This window comes from Nasonia vitripennis, chromosome 4 (assembly GCF_009193385.2).
Source record: "Nasonia vitripennis strain AsymCx chromosome 4, Nvit_psr_1.1, whole genome shotgun sequence".
In the NCBI taxonomy this organism is placed as follows: domain Eukaryota; kingdom Metazoa; phylum Arthropoda; class Insecta; order Hymenoptera; family Pteromalidae; genus Nasonia; species Nasonia vitripennis.
In genome coordinates, this window is record NC_045760.1 from 18,429,547 (window position 1) to 18,450,610 (window position 21,064).

Here is a 21,064-nt window from a genome sequence, read left to right on the forward strand (position 1 = left end):
CGCTCTGGCCCAAGGAACCTGTTCTGTCCTCCAACGACGTCGAGCCAGCGCGCGAGCGAACGCAGGGAGTTGCTTTGCTTCCATTCTATCTTTATCCTTCTCTCTCGCTCTCTTGAGCGCGCGCGCGCGAGCGAGCAGCGTTCCTCGCTGCATTTTTTTCTCTCCGCAGCCGCCGCCGCCGCCGGATTTTGTGTTTTTTTTCGGCTGCGAGAGACTCTCTACGAGCGAGCGAGAGTTGGCAGAGAGGCGCGGTTTCTAAGAGGAAGGCAGGCGCATCTACGAGAGCCCGATCGCGCTCGCTTGGGCTTAAGAATTTTTGATTTTCTGCAGATGCTGCTCAGTATTTTTTGCTATCAGTTTCCTTACTTTTTCGTAATCGCATCAGGCAACATCATCGAACTATCGATTAATTAATTACGTGGCTTCTAAAACTGTTTAATTTAAAAGTATGTATATTTAACTACGAAATTCGAATAACATTTACACGAAAACAAATGGCTACAAAAATAACAAACGCAAGAAAAGTTCACGTATCAACTACATTTTTATAACATTATCTTTGATCAACACAGATGGCTGATCATCCTTGCACCAATACTATTTTAGAGTAATTACAATGCAAGTTCTCTCGAGCCTTCATCGAGCGAACCGAATGGATATCGAGAAAGAAATGGCCCGTACCGCTGCGAAAAAAAGAATGAGGGTAAAGAATAGCCAGACGGCTCAGCTACACACATCGCTCGTGCGCACGAAACGTCAGGCGAATGAAAATCGGCCAATGCCAATGAATGAGCGACCCCGCTCGGCGTCACTCGCCAGCAGAAATAGCCATAAAGCTCCGAAGAAAAATAGCCCATCTTCTTTGGAATTTGATTAAAGCTGGGCAGACAATACATACGGCGCATGGGGCTAGACCCGACAGATGAATACGAAAGAGAGAATAGTCGGGGGCGGTTGTATGCACGGGGCCAGGGGTCTCGACAAGTGCCGAGTCTCTCGGAATTTATTAAGAATTTTTTCGGCGATCCATTATAGGCCTGAGACTTTTACGGATGACTTCCGATATGGAAGCTGTGGATAGATGGGTCCTCAAAGAGACATCAGAGCTCCACGTACTATAGAGCACGAAAACAATGAAGGTCATAACTCCTCCGGCGAATTACGACGATCGCACGTTCGTTATTAAAATAATAACGCAGTCATTCAGAGAAATTGCAGTGATCAAAAATTCTACCCCGCCGCGACGACTGCCAAATATGAAAGCCTTCACTCGCGCAAACTGCACAGCTCGGTTCAATTCGTTGTTCTGTAAAAAGTTGTCAATGAAAACCCCCGTCAGATTTTTCATTCTGCCAGTAGTCAAGATCGAAATAAGTTCCGAAGAAATTCGCAACTCTCCATTGGCAACTTCGCGAGACGTCAGAAAGCAAACGAGCTGCAAGATTCCCCGGCGAAAATTCGCAAAACGCTTTCGAATCTCTCCGAAAAAGTCATCTCCTCGTCGAAAGTGAACTCGTCTCTCTCCGTCCCACGAAGAAGAGCCGAGCTTTTCAGAGAGGCTCGACGTAAAGAAAGATAAAAAAAGTCAAAAGCTCCGCGACTAACAATGCATTTGCCCCCTCTCCTTCTTTTCGGCGCACACGTACGTACGCGCGGTATCGATTCAATCGAAACGAAACAAAAAGTCCGAGCGGAGGTGGTGTAAAGGCTCCACGCACACACACACACACACACATGTTCGTGCGGTTGAACCTAAAGGCGGCCACACTGTTGCTGCTGCCAGCTCGGCTTGAAAGAGGGAGACGCCGACGACGACGACGACGGCGGCAGCGTCTCTCTCTGTGTGTGTGCGCGCGTGTGTGTGTGTGTGTGTGTGTGTGTGTATTATGCAAGCCCCATTCCACTTTCTACGTGGGCTTAGAATCTGGGTCGGGCCCCGAGTCATTGTTTACTACGGGCTCTCTCGCGCTTTCCCGCAGTATACGTGTGTAGTGTGTGCACATACGTGTGCATGTGCAAAGAGCGAGAGGCTCTCTTGTCGACGCTTAGCCACTGACTCCCTCTCTCTTTTACTCGCGCGAGCGCTTTGGCCTTCCTCTTCCTCTTCGCTGAGTTCTCTCTCTACCCTGGCGAGAGGCTCGATACGCGATTTTTACTTTTGTTTTCCGAGGAGGATTCTCGCGTGGTGGTAAATTCGAGAGGACCACGAGACTGCAAGGAAATTCGCAAAGCACTTATGCAGTAGCACAGACTCGTGCAGAAAAAAAGTGTCTAGAACTTGATGAAATTTTCAAAAGAGAAAGAATCGATCTCCCGCCGAGTGCCAGAGGCGAAAAAGAGATTTAATTACACTTGCGTGCAAGGACAGCCCCGCGACGGATCCCCCTCAGAACTTTTCAAAGTCCAAGATCGACTCTGCACTTTCATTCAGGCTAACGCTTGCAATAACGTCGCTGCAAGCGTGCGCAGTATAGGTATACGTATGTACACTATACCTATACAGCTCCTAATAGTCTCTTTCACTCGTGCCGCGCGCGGCGGCAATTTTGTAAGCCATAAAAGCTGAGGAGAGAAGGACGGAGCGATAGCTGTACTTTCAGGTCAAGATGCATTGCGCACACGTGTCCCTGCGCCACCGCCGCCGTCGTCGTACACACCGTATAGCAGCGGAGAGCTCGTGGGTTTTGCGCTCGCTCGGGTATACATACCGCGATAGTTTCGTAAGTTTTCGCGTTGGATGTGCACGTATACATATATCCCGCTTCTTTCTGACTCAGCCGCAATTAGTTTCCACTTCTGCTGCAGCGACGCGTTAATGGAAGGGCTTTCATTTATGTTATATATGTATATATTTTTATGCAATTAGGAAAATTCTAGCGCTAATATACCAGAGCGCGTGCGCACGGGTTGCGAAATTAAATTTTTAAACCTTTTTCTAGCAAAGGGTATTCTGACGATGAAACAAATGTCGTGGGTATATAGGTATGCTTTTCTATTCAGCATTTTTCCAAGTTTTGCGAAAAACCAAAGACCAGCCGCAGAATCGAGCCACACTCGTTCGAACCGAAGCACATAAGCGACAGCTGAAACGAGCGCAATCGCAAGGTTTCACGCGCTCTTCAAACGAAAGAGAGAACGCGAAAAAGAGAAGCGCAAAAAGGACGCGAGCGAGCGCATACGTCACGTCTTTTTACTGCCGTTCGCTCGGCCGAGGTCGCCGAGTGTATATAGTATGTAGCTCGACGACGGCGGCAAAGTTTTACAATGCCCACGCATTGACAGCCCGATGAATCGGAACGAGCGTGCGAATGAACGACACGCGCGCTGCTTAAAAGCGAAAGCTTCTTTTTCCGCCTCCGCCGCCGCAGCCGCTGCTTCTGCTGTTGGCATGAAGCGAAGAGGTTTTTCTATAAGCGTCGAAATCTGAATACGTCTGCGAATATGGGGCTGCAGTAACTCCTGATTAATCTCGATATAGCCTTGCATATAGCAAAACAAAACAACAATCATTAGCTAATCGAAGAACCGCGGAATAAAGAAAGCCCGACTTGACAATACAATGCTCGCGCATTCGTTAACAGTGGGAGAGCCGTGCTCCCATCCATCAGAGCGGCTGAAGGCAATTATGCAAGTCCGCGCTCGATCAGAGGAACATAATCGAGAGAGGACCGCTCGCGCTGCCGGCTGCAGTAACGGTAAAAAGGCGAAATCGCCGGCAAATCAAACGTCACAGAGAGTCAAGGAGAGTAGTCCCGCCTGCATTAAAGCAAGCACAACACGCCGCGACGGAGATAAGGAGGAGGAGGACGAAGAGGTACGTTAAATCTCTCTCTGGTCGCCGATGCATTATGCAGCCACGAAGACGAGGCAAAGGACGAGTCGAGCTGCGCTCTGCAGGGACGACCATCATCGAGTCGAGATTTTCGAGCTGGCCTTTTTGCCTCGGACTTTATATTACGTATACATTGTGCAGGCAGCAACGGGCATTGCGCAATGACGTTGACTCGGAGAGCGGAATTCGCCTGTCGGCAGGAAAGAAAGAGCCGAGTGTGCGCGCGGTAATCGCTGCAACGAAATTCGCATGCTCTGGCTGGCTTTGTATACCGTTCGTGCTCCCAATTATAAATATAATTGCACATGCACCATAAATTCATTCGGTTCATCAAGAAGATCACCAAGCTTTAACAAAACTAATAGCACCAACGTACAGCTCGAGAACGAAAACACGATCGCTATTACCCAGCCGGAGCAATTATACCGGAAGATCAGAGGAAGCTCCGGTGCACTATGAGTTGCAACAGCCTCGAAATTCGACGAATCCGAGAAGCTTAACGAGGAAAGGGTATCGGGTCGCAATTAAGGTGGCCGCACATCGAGATCAAAAAGAGAGAGGGCTGCCCGCGAGTGAGTCGGAAAGTTAGCGGGTATACTCGCGGCTTTATTGATCATTAGGGGAGATTTCGAAACGCTTTCGTTTTTACGATTCGCAGGTGATATCGCTCTTGAGGCTTCTTAATGAATGGACAGTTAACGAGTGCGCGAAGCGAGCGGTGAGGCGAAAACAGTTTTCGATAACGCGCTGGATTAGCGCATATTCGATTTCGAAGATAAGATCGAGAAAACGCAAGTAAATGTTCGGATATAAATTACGTAGAATGTTGATTTTATCGTGCTGAGTACGAGAAAAAGCTCGAGACTCTCTCCGCAGATGGTTTCCTTTTTGCCCTCCCGTATTTGAGGAGGTAATTACAGAGAAATGTGCACTGCGCGTGGGTATGTCTGTACCCGCGCACTCACTTCTTTGCCGTACCTGCCACTTTGTTCCCCTTGGATAATGACATATATTTTTTCGCGGAACGGAGCAACGAAAACCAATTAATGCGCTTTTTGGTATTGAAAACAGTCCATGATTTAGTGCACTGCATGATCTAATGAACGATAACAAGACAGCAAGTGTTGTTTCATACCTTTGTATCAAGAAAATTTCGAAAAGACACTCTAGCAATACAAAAATAGATGTTACGAGTGTCTCATAGGGTACGTCGTACATTATTCCCTACTACAGTAAGCATCGCTAACCACCAAGAGAAACAACGCAGTCTATAAATAAAGTACGTTATAGAAGCCATCTACGTAAAAATGAGAATTGACGAAATGTTGGAATGAACCCAAAATATACCTAAGAGTTACAAGAAGCGCAGAAAACTGTACTCGGAAAAGAAATGCAAAACAAAATAATCCAACTCGCTGTAAAAGCATAATAAACATCATCAAAATGACCTGCAATGTTTTTAAACAATTGTACGCTGCGTATACAACCGAAACTACCTCCATCCATCAGTCGAACCACCCTTTTCTTCTAAAAGGATAGAGACACACGAAATCCCCGAAAAAGTTACTTCTCCAAAATAACCACAGGTCAGCTCTCCACCAATAAAAATTCCAAAAGAATAGTTTTCGGGGGCACACACACACACGCACACACGCATTGCACACGCTCACGACTCGCTCGACTCGCTTCTTTAAACCGCCGCTCGGGAGAGCGACAGAGACAGAGAGAAAAGGCCTCTCTCGGCGCTCACGGAGGGGGGGGGGGGGAGAGAACCGCTCGGCAGCAGCAGCAAAGTCCCGTAAAAGTAGGACTCGGCGCGCGCGCGACTGGGTCGACGACCGAGCGCACGAGCGCAGGAGAGATTGTCGACGACGACGACTCCTCTGCCCTCCAATGCCTGGGAGAGCAACGCTACGTTCGGTTGCCTTTCGTGGACTAAGGTTTGCAGGGCTCGAGATAGCTTTCGGAGATGTTTCAAGCGTTGATCAGTACGCGTGTGTGTGTAGTTTGGTTTGGTATTTTCGCTGGCCAAGAATAGAGGCTTTAATCGTTGAGGACATTTTTTCAGGTTTTTTTGTTCAGTAACGAGAGCGAAATATTGTTTTTATTACATGCTGAGAAAAATATTTCGAATTTGATGTAGTGATATTGAATTTCAGCCTATTTTATGAATATGCAGGCGTTGATACATTGAGAATGTTGTTCACGAAGTATCATTCGAGTCTAGGAATACCTTGAAAATTAATAGTTTGAGTATTTATGAAAGTATGATCGATCAGCGTAATTTGATTAAGAAAAATTTTCTGATCAATGATGATACTCTTAAGGAAGCCTTAAACATTTTTGACACGTGTATTATTATACCGTTTCACTTCCAGAAAAAAATAAACACATATTTCCATAGAGAACAATTGCATGAAACAACAGTTCTGTTTACATTCGCTTTGCAATTAAATCAAACAGTTATTGTTCACAATGCGAGTTGGCGACTAAAAAGCAACCTCTGCGCTTTATATCCACTGTAAACTTTCGAAAGTTTCTAAAAACGCGATTTCAAATTGCGAATGCTCGCCGTAGCCATGCCGTTTGAAATGAAAAATTCAAAAAGGATGGAGAGATAATGTTGAAGAAAAAAGGGCGCTGAGCGCAAGAAAGGAAGGCCTGAGTTATCAGAGAATCCAGACTCGAGTTCTGACCCATGAGATTTCGCAGCCGAAACGAAACGCTCAAAGCCCAGGGCTTCGGAAAAATTATGTGCCGCAGATAACGGAGATTTACACACTCTAAAGTTATTTTTCCCTCTCTGCTATCTGAGGAAGGATTTTTCCCCTAATTATTTATTTATGATGTATTTGTCTGGGACCCCGAGAAAATATGGGCGCTTTTGGCTTACATGCCGCTGGAGATAAGCTGTCTATGAGACTTTATTGGTTTAAAGTATGCCTTAGTATTGAATCCTTTAATACTGAAACGTAAAAGCATCAAATATGAAAAGGCCTTATTCAAATTATTTATAACTCCAATCCAAAGAAAGCAACTAAAAATATCTTTAATTCCAGTTCAATCTCGCCATAAATGGCTATTCCTTTCCGCGAGCGCCGAGCGAGAACCGACGAGCCTCCGCGGATCCTAACGGTCCGAATCTCGCGGGGACAGGTGCTGCGCCGAGCTGTGCATTGCCTCGACGCTATATGCACTCACGGGAAGTCCAAGGCTCTTTTTTTGAGCCTCTCTCTCTCTCTCTCTCTCTCTCTCTCTCTCTCTCTCTCCCTCTCTCTCTCTCTCTCGCGCGCGCGCGCGCGGCTCTTGAAACAGACCCAAGGAATACTCAGCAGGCGAAGTATCGCTTCCGGGAGAGATTCAGCACCGCGTGTGGGTGGTGGCGGTGTCGCATTTCATTTTTTTTTCATTCGAGTATTTTCTTTGCGTAACTTTGTATTATATTTTATTTCTCAAAACTGTTGGTTCTATTTTTGTTACACTTTTGTACTTATATTTTTAGTTGAAACTATGCTGTATATAGTGAACGACTGATATTAAAGTGAAATGTATTTTCGTTTCATGTTACAGAAAATATGTGAAAATTTGCACTTTACCGTCTAGTTTCACTTTAAGGCCTTCAAATTTATTCTAAAGATTAAATTTCTTCTTCTTATTTCTATAACTCTTTTTATGTCTAATGTGTACATGTCTTTTGAATATCTATCTACTTAGCTGTGGCTATCTACGTTCCATCGATGAATCTGGTAATCAATAATATTTTTCTCAGTAGAGAGTAAGTTACTTAATTTAGATTAATAATTTATACTGGATATACGGGTACACGGTTTACTATGTAACGCCTGAATCAATTGATTTTTTTTAAATATAGCTTGTTAAACCATTTCCGATATTCATGCACTAATAAAAATGTATGCATTTGACTGTATTCTTGTGCATCATTCCCACAGTCGAAAGATGGGTATGTTATCAAGGACAGATTAAAAATTAATACCATTTGACAAAATCAGTGAGATTATTTAAATAATGGTCCATTGTCGTAAAACAATGGCTTATTGTTGCGACGCGGCGACATATTTTTACGAAACGGCGTACCACGATATTTTATTCAGCATTCGTTTTGAAGGACCTGAGAACTTTCTATTTATATATAAAAAACTTATTGAAGAGGAAAAGCTGTAATAGAGTTATGAGAGCGTCCGTGGCGTGCTGTCTGGTTTATGATGGACAAAGAATTAGTACTTACATCCTGCAAAGTTTCTAAAATTCAAGTTAATATCAAGCTGACAGTAACTTGACTGAAATATTAGATGAATTTTATTCAAATGCAGCGCATCGAAGATATATTCATAAACCTCTATTTAATCATGTGTAAAATCTATTCTTGATCTATACTCAAATATTCAGTTTTGAGATCTTGTCAATAAAGTTAAATATTTCAGAATCCATCGTCGCTACTTTACGAAAAAGATAATCTTTGTAAAAAAATTGAGTATACAAAAACTCTCTTCTCTTTTAAATGAAAAATTCCCGCTAACAAATAACAAAATGCAAATCCCTAGCAAGCACTAGACTTTGGAAAAAGTGAAGCCGGAGTGCAGTAGTAGCCTCAAGTGGAAGCGTCGAGTGGAGCTCGGCGTATTTTTTACGGCTGCATCCAAAGTCGGTCGATTCACCGCTCGACGCTCGCTCCGGGGGCCCCATGAGAGTGTGGAGTGAGAGGAAGAAGCCCGAGTCCCGCGTGTCCGTAGTAGAAGAAGACGAAGAAGAAGGAGGAGTTCCGGTTTCTGACCTTGATTTCCCAATGGTAGCAGCAGCGGCAGACGCACTATTGCCTTCGTGAATCACTGCTGCTCACTGCTGCTATCGAGGAGGAACGACGCAACCGGAACTTCAACGTTCCTCTCGCGGGTATTTTTACGTTTTTCCTTTTTCGACTCTTGAGAAAAAAGGAAACTAATTATTGCTCAACGATCTGCATTCGTATTCGTGAAAATATCCATACAGCAATGCTGTAGACACGGTGTGTTGCAGCAGGGGAATACGCTCGGAAGAAGTGGGTTGCAGGGGGATTTATACGTATAGGAGCCATTTAGTCGTACTCGGGCTTTGCTATGCTGATTTTTACACGGATTCTCTTTTTTGAGCTTTTGCCATTGTAGTTGAGGTTTGCAAGGGTTAATCGAGGCTTCGGGTGAACAGGTGTTTCTCCGATGTTGAGGCATTGCCGATGCTTTGAGCTGCTATTGTAAGAGAAGAATTCGTTCGGTCTATTTATAGAGAGGGATCGGTCCATACCTGCTCCGCGAGCAATACAGTCTAGCTTGCACGACGAGCTCTTCGACTAGGGAAGTGAATATTTGAACGTCTTAGAGTTAAATTATGTGAAAATAAAAGTACAACTATAAACGTCGATGAAACAACGAAAAAACATTGGAAATCCAGTCTCAGCTCCGATCACAAGGTTACACACAAATAGCGAAAAAGTGCTATAAATCATCAGAGACAGCGTAGACCAGTCAGCACTTCGAGCTTCGAAAGACAAAGAATTAAACAACTTCTTCCAACAAAACCTAACCGTTGAAGTTGGCGTTATTATCTGAAAACTTCGCAAAATGTCAGCTGCAGCAGTCGGCTCGACTTTATCAGAAAATAAAGATCTCGTCCACAACGTCGACGCTCGCACAACAGTTCGCGCTCTTGAAAAGTCGCGCGCGCGCCCGCGTTTGACCTTCGGCTCGTGTTCGTCCTTGAAATTATCACGCGGAACATCCTGCGCCGCCGCCGCTTCTGCGGTGCTCGCGCGCGCGCGTGTGTACGCCTGTATGCGCGTATTACGTGACGTTTTATGTAATTTTTCAATTATCGACGACGCGGAACTGTATATATACGGCATCGTTGCCGACGTCGTCGACGTTCTACACGCGCACGATGGTCGGCATCAAGAAACTTTTATAACTTATAGTTTTACGATCGAGTGTTTTTTCTCTTTTTTAAAGCTGTGGGCGGAGTCTGGTGATTGATTTACACGTGGATCGAAAGAGCGAGAAATTATTTCGATGCAATATTTTTAACTATTCATTGATTGTGTTTTAGATTCGTCAAATTATTTAAAAACTTTAAAAACAAAGTTTAAATGCTTCGTAACACGTGAATGAGAACATTACAATAACGATTCTTCCCTGGAAGGGCGAAAAACAAGAACGTGATTATTCCTCTTGACTTCCGGGTACTTGAGCTTACTGAGAAATTTATATGGACACTTTCGCGGTACGCGCTGACCTGCGTTAGTATACAATATTCGGAAAATTGTCTAAACGTTGTTTACATTCAGCTGAGAATTACAGAGAGTTTATGTGAAGTTTTGAAAGGTTACTTAAGCCCCTATTCTGTCGTCATTTTCAACAAAGCAAGATTCGTTCCACTACAGTGCTCTCAAAAAATAGCGATACCTCAATCTAGAAGTTGATACCGATTTGTTACACTAACAAGTGTTCCATAGGTTGTAATAACAAAAATAAACAAGTGAAGCAGATCGACTAAATAATTTAGTCGACGACTAAAGCCAGTCTCGCTAAGCAACCTGGGATAACTTCTGCACGAGAGTAAACTCCGCCGCGGAAAGCTCTCTTGGAGGAGGCAACAGGCGTGCGCTCGTTCGCTCGGCGCCTTGCCACTCTCGAGAAAGAATTTTCCGGTCGAGTGAAAGTAACTGCTGCGGTCTGAGCCTGCCTACTTAGACTCGACTCGGCTTTTCTAGACTCCGATGTTCACGAAAAAAGTCGAGAATTTTTTATGTACAGGGTGTCGCGTAATGAGCAATATTTTTTCAGGCCGTGTGCCTGATTGTAAGCAGAAATACACGGAGAAAATGATCGAAGAGATTGAATATTATTATCAGCTCATTCAGCGGACTCAGGATGCTTAATTATCGACGAGGTTTATCTGGTACTCGCGTTATACACACCGGATTAGTTTCTGAACTGGATTTTAGTTGTCCGATGTACATGCACAGGGAGAATGTGCAACTCTGGCTTTGATTGATTTTATGTAATTTACACGAAGGGACACTGGAACGCCGTGTAACCAATTGGACGTTAATCATTTTCGACAACTTATTGGTGATTGAAATTGCAAGATTGCTGCTGTTATAGTATTTAATTGTACGTATTATAGCTGTATATGTATAATGAGCGAACATATTGATTCCATGATGCATCATAAATAAATAATCTTTGAACAAGTTTGGAGCAGCGACGATAAGTAAGACAAAAAATTAAAAAAAAACCGAACGACTGACGTAAAAAACCCACAAGATAAAAATCTCGACTGTATGTTTACAATCCTCAAAGACTACGACTTATATTGTATAAACGTGAAGAAAACGTATTTTCCTTCCAACTTCGAGGCCTTTGCCAATTTTCGCTAATGAGTCAGGTGTCGCGCCATTGAAAATCCACGTGCGTCGATGGTCTTCGTCGCTCGCTTTCGCATTCCGAGCGCACGCCATTTTTCAAACTGTAAATACGAGTGGACACTCGGATGCGTGGTCGAGACTTGCGCGCGCGCGCGCGCGCCACTCTGTATGTGGGTTACGCTTAGTTTCTTCCAAAGGTTCTCGCGATTTTCGACTGAAGTTTTCGGCTGATTGTTCTCAGATTTTTGTGGTTTTCTAGTTTGCTTTGGGATTTCGACGTTCGTTCATTGTAGCATGACACGTGGATTTTTTTTACCAAATACATTTGAATCGAATTTATACTATATAATATTTTCATGGAAAAATTCGAAGAACAATGTTCTTCATACGCAGCCATCAAGACTTCTCGGCCTTCACCCCGGTGAAATGGTAAAAGATAAGACGTCATGAGATAAGAAGGGGAAGAGCGAGCGGTGCGAGCGCGCGCTGCATTCGGCGGACAGCGGACCGTTATACACAACTAACCAACGCTACGGGTAATTACACCGAGGATTATGTCGAAATCGCGCAAGAGCGCGCGATTAACGGTCTCGACGCACGCGCGCGCGCGCGCGAGGCCTTCCTCGCACTGGATCCGCACTAGCGCGGGCCTACTCTGTTGTTCCTAAATTTTCCTTCATATACAGAAAGGAACAACTAGAACAGGCTGTATCTAGAATCGTATCATATACTACTGACCTTATTCCTGCGCGCTTTTTTGAATATTCTTTGATCTTTTTGGTACGGTTCCGAGCGTCGTCTTTCTCGTGCACTTCACAATATACAATATACTTAGAAACTCTAATTTACCCAAACGCATTGAATGCAGAGTTGTTTTTAAAACTCTTTGAGAATATAACGAGCGACTTTGGTAAAACAAAAACCATACAAGTGTTTTTTTCTTCCTAGTCTGTCAACAAAAATATTGCACAGCCTCTTAGGTAAGCCGTTACGTTGTTCTCGAATTCACGGCGTGAGCGTCCTCGAAAACTGAAATAGTTGCGACCTACACTGAAAAAAATTGTTATTCAAGCTATTTTTCTCTCTTATAATGATCATTACTTATAAATTTAATTTAATTAATCATATTACTCATTAAAAAAACTATTTTCTTAAGATTTTTGGTGGTTTAAAAGGTGATACATAACCTAAATATCCTCGAGATAGCGACAGCTCGCCGAGACCTGCATACTACCAGTGGACACTCGCTGTTTTTACTGAAAAGTCGCTACTGCGGTGACACTCGCTAAAACTGCCGTGTTCTACAGCAGAAACGGCTATGTTTTTTTTCAGTGTATAGCGCAGCTGCGATTTAAGAAAAAAAGTAAAAACACGGTCAATGTGAGGGAAGCGGGGCCTGCGTGTGAGTAGTCGGCTTGAAGTCGAAGGAATGTATCCTGTTGAAGGCTCTCCTTGAAGGTCCTGCATACCTTTTGATATTTTGTATATGAATTCCTGCGATTCAGAACTCAATTTTTAATTTTACCATACAAATCACAAAATCTAAACAAGTTTGCCTTCGAAAAACTGTTCAATGCTTGAAACAAATCCCATACGCATAATGGAATCTACTATATGAGTAACTACGTTAAATCGTGCTGGTCTAAATATATACTTTGAATACAAAGCATTGAATTATAATCAATGTTAATCGAAAGCCATAACTAGTACGACCGTGCAATCTGTTCGGAAAATAAAAGACAACTCAGTCGTCTTTGATAATAAACAACGCAGAGATACATCATTCTCTTTGGAGCTGACCTTTTTCATAAAATCTACCATCATCAGACCCTACGATACAGACTATACTTACGTCGTTTTTATCAACCATTCTTGCTCAATAAAACGGCAACCTTGGCCTCGAAAAAACGAAACAAAAACGAAAAAAAAACCTAACCATCGCCCGAACAACGATATTTCGTTGTTCGTTACCCGCGCGAGAGCTGTAGTTTTGCGTTCACCCAAAAGTGCAACTCTCGCGAGCAGCAGAGCATTGCGTAATTGCTCGCGGCCAAGTCGATGGCTGCTGCTGCTGCAGCATAACGATGCCCGCGTTTTATTTTTCCCTTGCGACACTAATTGGAATTTTTTCAACTAGCGCGTATATCTCACTGCCTCCATTTCCATTCGCCGCTGGACCGCCAGCGCGTGGATCCGGAGGCTTTTACGCGAGGCTGACGTTCCTTCCGCCGTTTAGCTACCGTGTGTTTTTGGAGCTTGAAATAGTGTGAGGGGAGGCGAAGCTTTTAAAAGCGAGCGAGAAAAATTAGTCGGACCGAGGAGCTGAAATTATCTCTCGCCGCTGCCAAGAGAGTGCAGTGCAGCGCGGTATTATACAGAATCCGTGAATAATCGTTCAGCCGTAATTTGCAATATTAAAAACCGAGCTGGGAGAATGATGGAGTAGTTGCGCTTTTGCTGCACGTGTCGTACGGTGCATGTAATACACGAGCGCAAATTGTTCCGGTTATTTATCGATATCGCGCTAATACATGCCAAATTTTCTCTGTAATGGTTTATATTTCTTGGCTCGTGCGCGGTATCATGTTTTGTCAATGACGCAGAGCTAGACGCTCGTATGCCAGCGCACGTGTACTATAGTCGAACTGAAATAAGATACTCAACTCTGCGAGATCCTTTTGCGAACTACCGGATTGTTAAGTTCGGGTTTTTAAAATTATTTAATTTCGCGAATTCCCATTAAGCTCGGCGAGTTGTCCTTTTCGCAGAAGTAACGGAACGGCTACAGCCCTCAGTTACCCCGCAGTAATGAATCTCGGCGCGACTCTTTCGGCCCTTCGCATTTTCGCGCACGAACGCGTAATTTTACTTCTCCCTGTGCTGAAGAAGAAGAAGAAACGAAGCTTGTGCTCGTCGCTCTCTGTTTTTGCAAAAATATTCGGGAGGTTTGCCCGAGTGTGGAGAAAAAGGAAACAGAAGATTATAAGAAGACAAGCCATTTAAAGCGAGTGCACTTGCTCGGACGATCGCGCGGGAACAGCTGAGCTGGCGATGTCCTTGCACGTGACGACGATTATTGCCGAACGAACGCGTTTCTCAGGCTGAATAAGTATTTTGAAATTGGGTTTAATGAATCTGATTTGTTTTATACACATACATTTTACAAGTTTATTTTACTATTATGTTTTGTAGAAAGAATAGTGAGATTTTTAAAATAAAATGTTAAAAAAAATTTTCTGCTATAATTCTTTATATTCTGTTATTCAAAGGTATGCTCGAAGACTACCAGAGAGTAGACTAACGAGGAAAAGTATCGAAAAAATTGTCGATCACTCTTTACGTTTGATTGCATAAGGCCTGGCTGGAATCGGACTTGTGTGCGCTCTGAGAATGTTACGAAATTATTTTTGTCAATAAAAGAAATTATTATATAAAAACCTTTTATACGGTTCTTTTCAAAAATATAAATTATCCAACGCGTAAAACTACGTCAACAGAATCTTTGAAAATGCCAATACTCGTTTACGATCAACAAAGACGAAGGTGACAATATTGTTTGATGCCGGCGTGGCGAAGAATGCAGGAAAATATATTTAATAATAAATACATGAAAAAGAATTGATTTTTTTTCGTTTAAATCTTCAGAAGGACTTTCTATACGGAATATAATAGATTATTAAGAAGCTTTCACCGACTCGATATGTAGTAACAGGAATAATTCAAGGATTTCTTAATCGATAAAACGCAGTGTTATCTACACTGGCGCTACAAAAAAAGATACGCCATATCTGCTCCAGACTTTAGCTGGGACATCATAAATATTTGTGTCGGAAAAATTGAGGGATTACTTCTATTGAATTAGTAATCATTTTAGTTGTAAATATAAAATTTATAGGGGCTCAAATAATATGCATTCCTTGTGATTATCCGCCCAGATTCAATTATAAGAATAGGATTCAGTCTTTACAAGCAATCGAAAATCCGATAGGTTTTGTCGCGTCCGTATAATAGTTACATTGACGTATCAAGTGCTATAGGAAAGAAGTTCACATATACTTCCATCTATTGCATACCGTAAACAAAATCACTCAATTCCTTCAAGATTGGAAGTGGTAGTGGCGTGTTTTTTTGTTGTCTACGACTTTTACACCTTGCCGAATGCATGCAGTTATCTTGAATTTCAAATAATCTTGAATAAGCAAATTTGCGAGCAAAAACTTCAGGGTCATCTCAATTATTTCGAACATTCGATTAGTCATTGCGTTATGAACAAAAATCATCAAACTTGCCTATAAGGAAGTATCGTAAGTAAGTATAAGTAATCAGTTCGCGCAGAGAAAATTGTAAGCTAGAAAGTAAAAAAAAAATCACTGAAGTTAGGGCGCGACCATAGGTGTAACGACCTCCGCGGTTATTAACCTCAACAACGTCGACACATTCAGAAGGCAGTCTCTCCGTTGCCACTTGTTGTTTTTCGCACCTAAGATAGCAAAACCTACGAAACCTCGACCTATAGGTAGTTCAGGGGGCCATTGTAATTATAAATAAAAATTCTCGATGTTCTCGAGAAGACTCACTTGTAGGTCCTGGCAGAGGTTATCCCTGTGACTTGCTGCGCGTATAACCCCGGCTCGCCACCCCCACTCACTGATCTTATTCACCTTCAACTTCGAAAAACCACTAACCGAGAGGAACCTCTTTCCCACGATCTCCTCGCGGAACTTGTACGCCATAATACCTCCTCTCGGCTTGTCACTCCTTTTCACTCCCGAACTTTGATATATCTCCTCTGTCGCAATGCGTTGAGGCCCTATCTATTGCACACGTGTAAAAAACCCCGAACTGAGAAACCACACTGCTCCTCCTCTGCCCCGGCTCCTCGTCCTCTTGAGCTCGAAGCCGCGTGCGCCGCTAGTCGCACTCTCGATTTTCTCTCCGAGAGATCGTCGTCTGAAGTCGGGCCATTTTTCCATCCAAAACTCAGCACCGGCCACTTCTACGAGCCGCGGCGTTCGGCCGATTATCGATCCAGGGCATACTGCTGCGCTGCCGCTGCTCCTCTCGGGGGAGGTTTGTTTACCTCCTCCGCGAGGGAGAGTGAGAGAGAGAGAGAGAGAGAGAGAGAGAGAGAGAGAGAGAGAGAGAGAGAGAGAGAGAGAGAGAGAGAGAGAGGCGCGGAGAGGGCGAAGACTCCGATCGATTTTGTCTTCCTCGTATTTTCTTCTCTTGCCCGCAGTACACAGCGCCTCGCGACGACTTTTTTCCCGCTACGATCCGCTACTCGGAATTCTTACGTAAGCAACGCCAACAGAAGAGCGAGAAACAAAAATACACTCGCGAGGAATCCTCGAGCTCTCGGATACACTCACTCGAGGCGCACGGGAAAACGGGCGCGCGCGCGCGCGCGCGACTCGACGATGGGAGAGGCTGGAATTTTTCCTCGAGAGCGCGCGCGGCTCTGTGGAAAAAGAGGCTCGTCGTCGTAGCCGAGCAACAGACGCAGACGGCTCCGTGCACAGCACTGGTTCAAAAAATCGATTCCCTCAATCGAAAACTCGGCGGGGAGACGCGGCCGTTACCGGGAAACTCCCGCTCGGCGATGCTTTTTTCACCCGTGCACTCCTCTCGCGCTGCACCGAACGAAAACACAGCAGCGTAGCACTAGGTCTGAGCGCGTGCCAGTTTCGCGCTTTCTCCTCTCTCTCTCTCCCGCTGCACGCACGCAAAAGGATGCACCACTGTAAAAGCACTGCTGTCGCTGAGTGAAAGCACAATCTACCTCTCTATGTCTGCTACGCGAACGCACTGAACTGAGTCGGTGAACAAAAATAACAAAAACAACGGTCCGATAATGTACCTACTGTCACGGGGGAGGCGACGCCACACTGCACTGTTCTGTCTCACATACATGCGATGCACGACGACAGCGACGACCGGCTTGCGATATCGCGTAGCGCGCACTGACGACGAGCGCCAGTAGAGCCGAGAGCGACGTTCCCTCTCTTTCTCTCTCGCTCGCTCGCGCGGGCTCCCTCCACCTATACGTGCTCGCGGAGGGGGGCGCATCAGCGCTCCTACGTCCAACGCACACGCCCCCTCCTTTGGCGCTGCCTGTCTCGCTCGCTCTCAGGGGATCTCCCGCGCGCTCTCTGCGCTGCGAGACAGAGATGGAAACATGGTGTGTTATAGCCTTATAGGTATAGCGAGTGTAGCTGTGTGCGTGTGCGTGAGAGAGAGAGAGAGAGAGAGAGAGAGAGAGAGAGAGAGCGAACGTTGCCCGTGCTGTCGCCCCGCCACAATGCAGCAGACGACGCGCGAGGCTTAAGAATTTGAAGCAAGAACGTGTTCGATGAGTTTTCCGTTAGGTCTTTTGAAGTTACGAAGTCACCATACGCTGATGCGGGAGGGTTTTGTGAGGGTATTCCGAGACGTTCGGCATTATCGATTTTTTCACGAATTCGATACTTAGCTGCACTAAGTACGAAATTTGTTTCTAATTTGAAGTAGTGCCAAGCCAAACAAATATTACTAAATTGCTACTATCAACTTGCAACACTTGGTTATTAACGTTATTGCTTTTAGCCTGAATGCTAATGAAATGACCTTTACAATATTCGATATTCTACGTAGAAATATAAATGAATGAACAATATATTAACATATTATTCTAATTATAGGATTATGTCGTAAAAAGGATTTATCAAAAATTAATACGGTGTAATAAACGTGGGTATCCAAACTATGCAATATTACTGCATGGTTTGAATAGCTGCTATGAATTGAAGCATTTCAGATAAGAATGGTTTTTTTGTTTTGTGCAATAGCTCCAAATGCTGCAAGTTGAAAACAACAATTGTTTAATACTGCTTGTCAATCAATGTGCTGTATATCTTTGATGCAGGGATGAAAAGATTTCTTCGAACTCAGTCATAAAATATTAGTAAATTATATCAAAGACTATACAGTATTTATTATACTAAACCAGCACAGAAAAAATCTTTTTTTTCAGTATACGAATTTGAAAGCGAAAGTAAAGGCCGATAAAACGTTAATGCAAAGCAAGCATAACAATTCTAAGGTATCATTCTACTGTAGGCAATCAGACGCAGAAGAAATGTATTTCCCACAATAGAATCATTCAAAATTTTACATTTTAGTATATTCATTTGTTTTTAAATTCAAATTCCAACTCATTTAATCATTTGTCTCTTATAGGACATACGTTCTTAAATTCACGCAAACTTCGAAAACACAGGGTCGGTGGAAAAACGGCACAATTGCACGTCTGGCATTCTCTCGTCTCTCTCTCTCTCTCTCTCTCTCTCTCACACACACACACACACACACACACACACACACACACATCTCTCGCCTAGCTCTCTCCCTCTCTATTTATCTTTGGGATTGCGCGCTGTATACCTATATCTCCCTTTCTCTTGCTCTCGCGCATGTGATGCTTTCGGTGTGTACAACACAGAGTGGGGGTGCTGTGCTGTCTTTCTCGCTTCCGCGCTCAATTCTCCGTTTTTTCTCGGGCCTATTATACTTATAGCACAGGGACAGTGGCTTCTCTCCCGCCGACCGGCCAGACACGCCGGTCAGGTGCGTGTCGAGGGAGATCTCTTTAGAATATTTTTACGGTTTCGATTGCTTGATTTATTGAAGGGGAAGAGGAAGGTGGGTCAGTCATGGCTTCGCGCTACAGTCGAAATAGGGAACGAATGGTTTTAGCTATACTTTGACAAAGGTAAGCGCTCTCCGAATTCATTTCTACTATTAAGTTCAAAGTAAAATAATAATTAAAACCGGCAAAACCGTGGGCTTCGTAAAAATTGGATCAATCATAAGCAAGATATGGAAGTAATATGCTAGTATTGTTTCGAAACTACAATTTAGATGAAGTAAAATATGCAAAGTAAAATTTTGCTTTCGTTGCTCAGTATGGAGCTGGTGAGCTAAAAATTTCCAGCGAGAACTAACCTAACCTGCGCATTTCCGTGAATATTAACGTAGTTAAATAATGCCGCGAAGACTGGCACAACTCTGGCATTAATCGAAGCAGTTGTGCTAGTATAGCTTCGCGAAAAATGTTCAGACTCCGGCGTGCACGTTCTGAGTTCCGTTACTCATGGTGAAAATTTTGAACCGCGCTATCGTACGGAGCGACGATATAGGTTGTAGTGGTAAAATTAGATAAACGTTCTATACCTTGGTAACACTAACTCATAACAAACGTCTTTCTCCTTCAAAGTCAAACAAGACATTACGCTTTTGCACTTTGCGCAGATCAAACTTGAAGGTTACGAAAATTTTGAATGTTGCACGCACAAAAGCGTATACAGAAAAAATGTTATTCACACGTTTCAATGACACTGTACTCTCCAATGATTTTCAGCACCTGCGAGTATACTCGCTTTATATTGCAATGAAATAAACTTACCTCAAAGTGGAGAAAATCTTGAAAAAATTGCTTCTTTTTAAATAACGATCGATTTCATAGTTTCGAACTGGCTAATTATCCGCGTCAACTCTCGCGAAAAATTCTGCGTAAATCACATCGTCGAAACTGTGAGCGAGTGCTTACGACAATCTCAATCCCGATCCCCGTAAAAAAGTTCCCCACACCATAAGGAGCTATTATCTCATCTCTCTACGTCCCTGCAACTCTCAACGGGTCACGTGACGAAAACACACCGTGACGTCAGACTCGCGGTGCGCGCGCTCGCTCGCTCGTTTCTCCCGAATCGGCCCAGCTGCTGCTCGCACAGTCCACAACATGGCCGCCGAGAAGGCGACGAGCGGCCAGTAGAGTAGTAGCAGAGACGGGAGGCACAAGCAGGCTTCGCTCGCACTCACTCGCCTTCTCGAGAGACTCCGAGACTGACCGTCGCGACGAGTCGCGCTCCGCATCATAATTCGATCTCCGATTTGCGCTGTACAGTTTTTATGAATTTGTGATAAGATCCTTCGACGTGAGTGCGACGACAGCCTATAGGAGAGAAGCAACATGATCTCGTCCATCGTCTCGCGGCTCGTCATGTAAGTAGACGCTCGATTGCTTGTTCTGTTGTTGATTTACTTATCGTTAGAGTTTGATTATCGCCGACGTTCTCCCACGAGGAAGTGTCGACGAGAGGTTGAACCGTTGGTCCGGAGTTACAAATCTACGCGACGAGTGCGGACTGTCGTGCTAGTGTATCACCGCAGTATAGATATACGCGTAGCTTCTCTCGCGAGCACAAAGAAATTTCTGCATCGGATACTTCACTACAGTAACACTGACCAATATCCATACATTTTCCTCTCGGACCAACGACTCAAGCCAGTCGACTCGTCCTCCAATATCAATCGCCGTCGTAATAAAGGCAAGCCACCCCGAATTTGAGGTTAGAAAAAACCCAGCCCGCGGACTGTGTTGTCTGTGTTTACGCGGCATATCGCGACTCGGGTCATCGATTTTCTCGCCCACGACGACAGCTCGTTCTGGGGCATCGCTCGAATTATGCAGTGTTCACCTACGCGGAAAAGACAAAAGAAGAGGAGAGGAATCGTGATGCGAGCGCTCGGGATTTATCGCTGAGGGCAAGGTCGATTGAGCAAGTGCGCAGGTTAGCGGATTGAATTTCACAACGTGTATAGCCATAAGCTGATGTTGAGGCTCGGGAGAGTTGTCGATACGTATACATACTTCGGTACTCGCTTTTTTTTTCGAGGAAAAGATCAATCGAGATAAGCTGTAACGTTGAACCTAACCTCTACCAATGCGCGAGTGCCGTCGGGGTGGACTAGGTGCATAGAGTGTGGACTGAATTTTT

The 21,064-nt window shown here is 44.2% G+C and overlaps 2 protein-coding genes across 5 annotated transcripts in view; one reads left to right on the forward strand and one right to left on the reverse strand.

Moving 5' to 3' along the window:
• Positions 1-17,295, reverse strand: part of LOC100120387 (probable JmjC domain-containing histone demethylation protein 2C) — a 204,800-nt gene extending 187,505 nt beyond the window's left edge. For all 3 annotated transcript variants that reach the window (XM_008213583.4, XM_008213582.4, XM_008213581.4), the window contains exon 1: positions 15,827-17,295. In XM_008213583.4, the coding sequence (XP_008211805.1) occupies positions 15,827-15,982 (156 nt within the window). In that variant the 5' untranslated portion in view covers positions 15,983-17,295. The remainder of the gene's footprint in view (positions 1-15,826) is intronic.
• A 1,523-nt stretch (positions 17,296-18,818) lies between these two features.
• LOC100120566 overlaps positions 18,819-21,064 on the forward strand; it is a 31,795-nt gene continuing 29,549 nt past the window's right edge. The window contains exon 1 of one of the 2 annotated variants that reach the window (XM_031929722.2): positions 18,819-18,996. Coding sequence is in view for 1 of the 2 variants with exons in the window: in XM_008213593.4 (XP_008211815.1) it covers positions 20,257-20,288 (32 nt within the window). In the remaining variant the exon portion in view is untranslated. Of the gene's footprint in view, positions 18,997-20,003; positions 20,289-21,064 lie in introns of those variants that run through there. The other variant, XM_008213593.4, reaches the window with a different exon arrangement.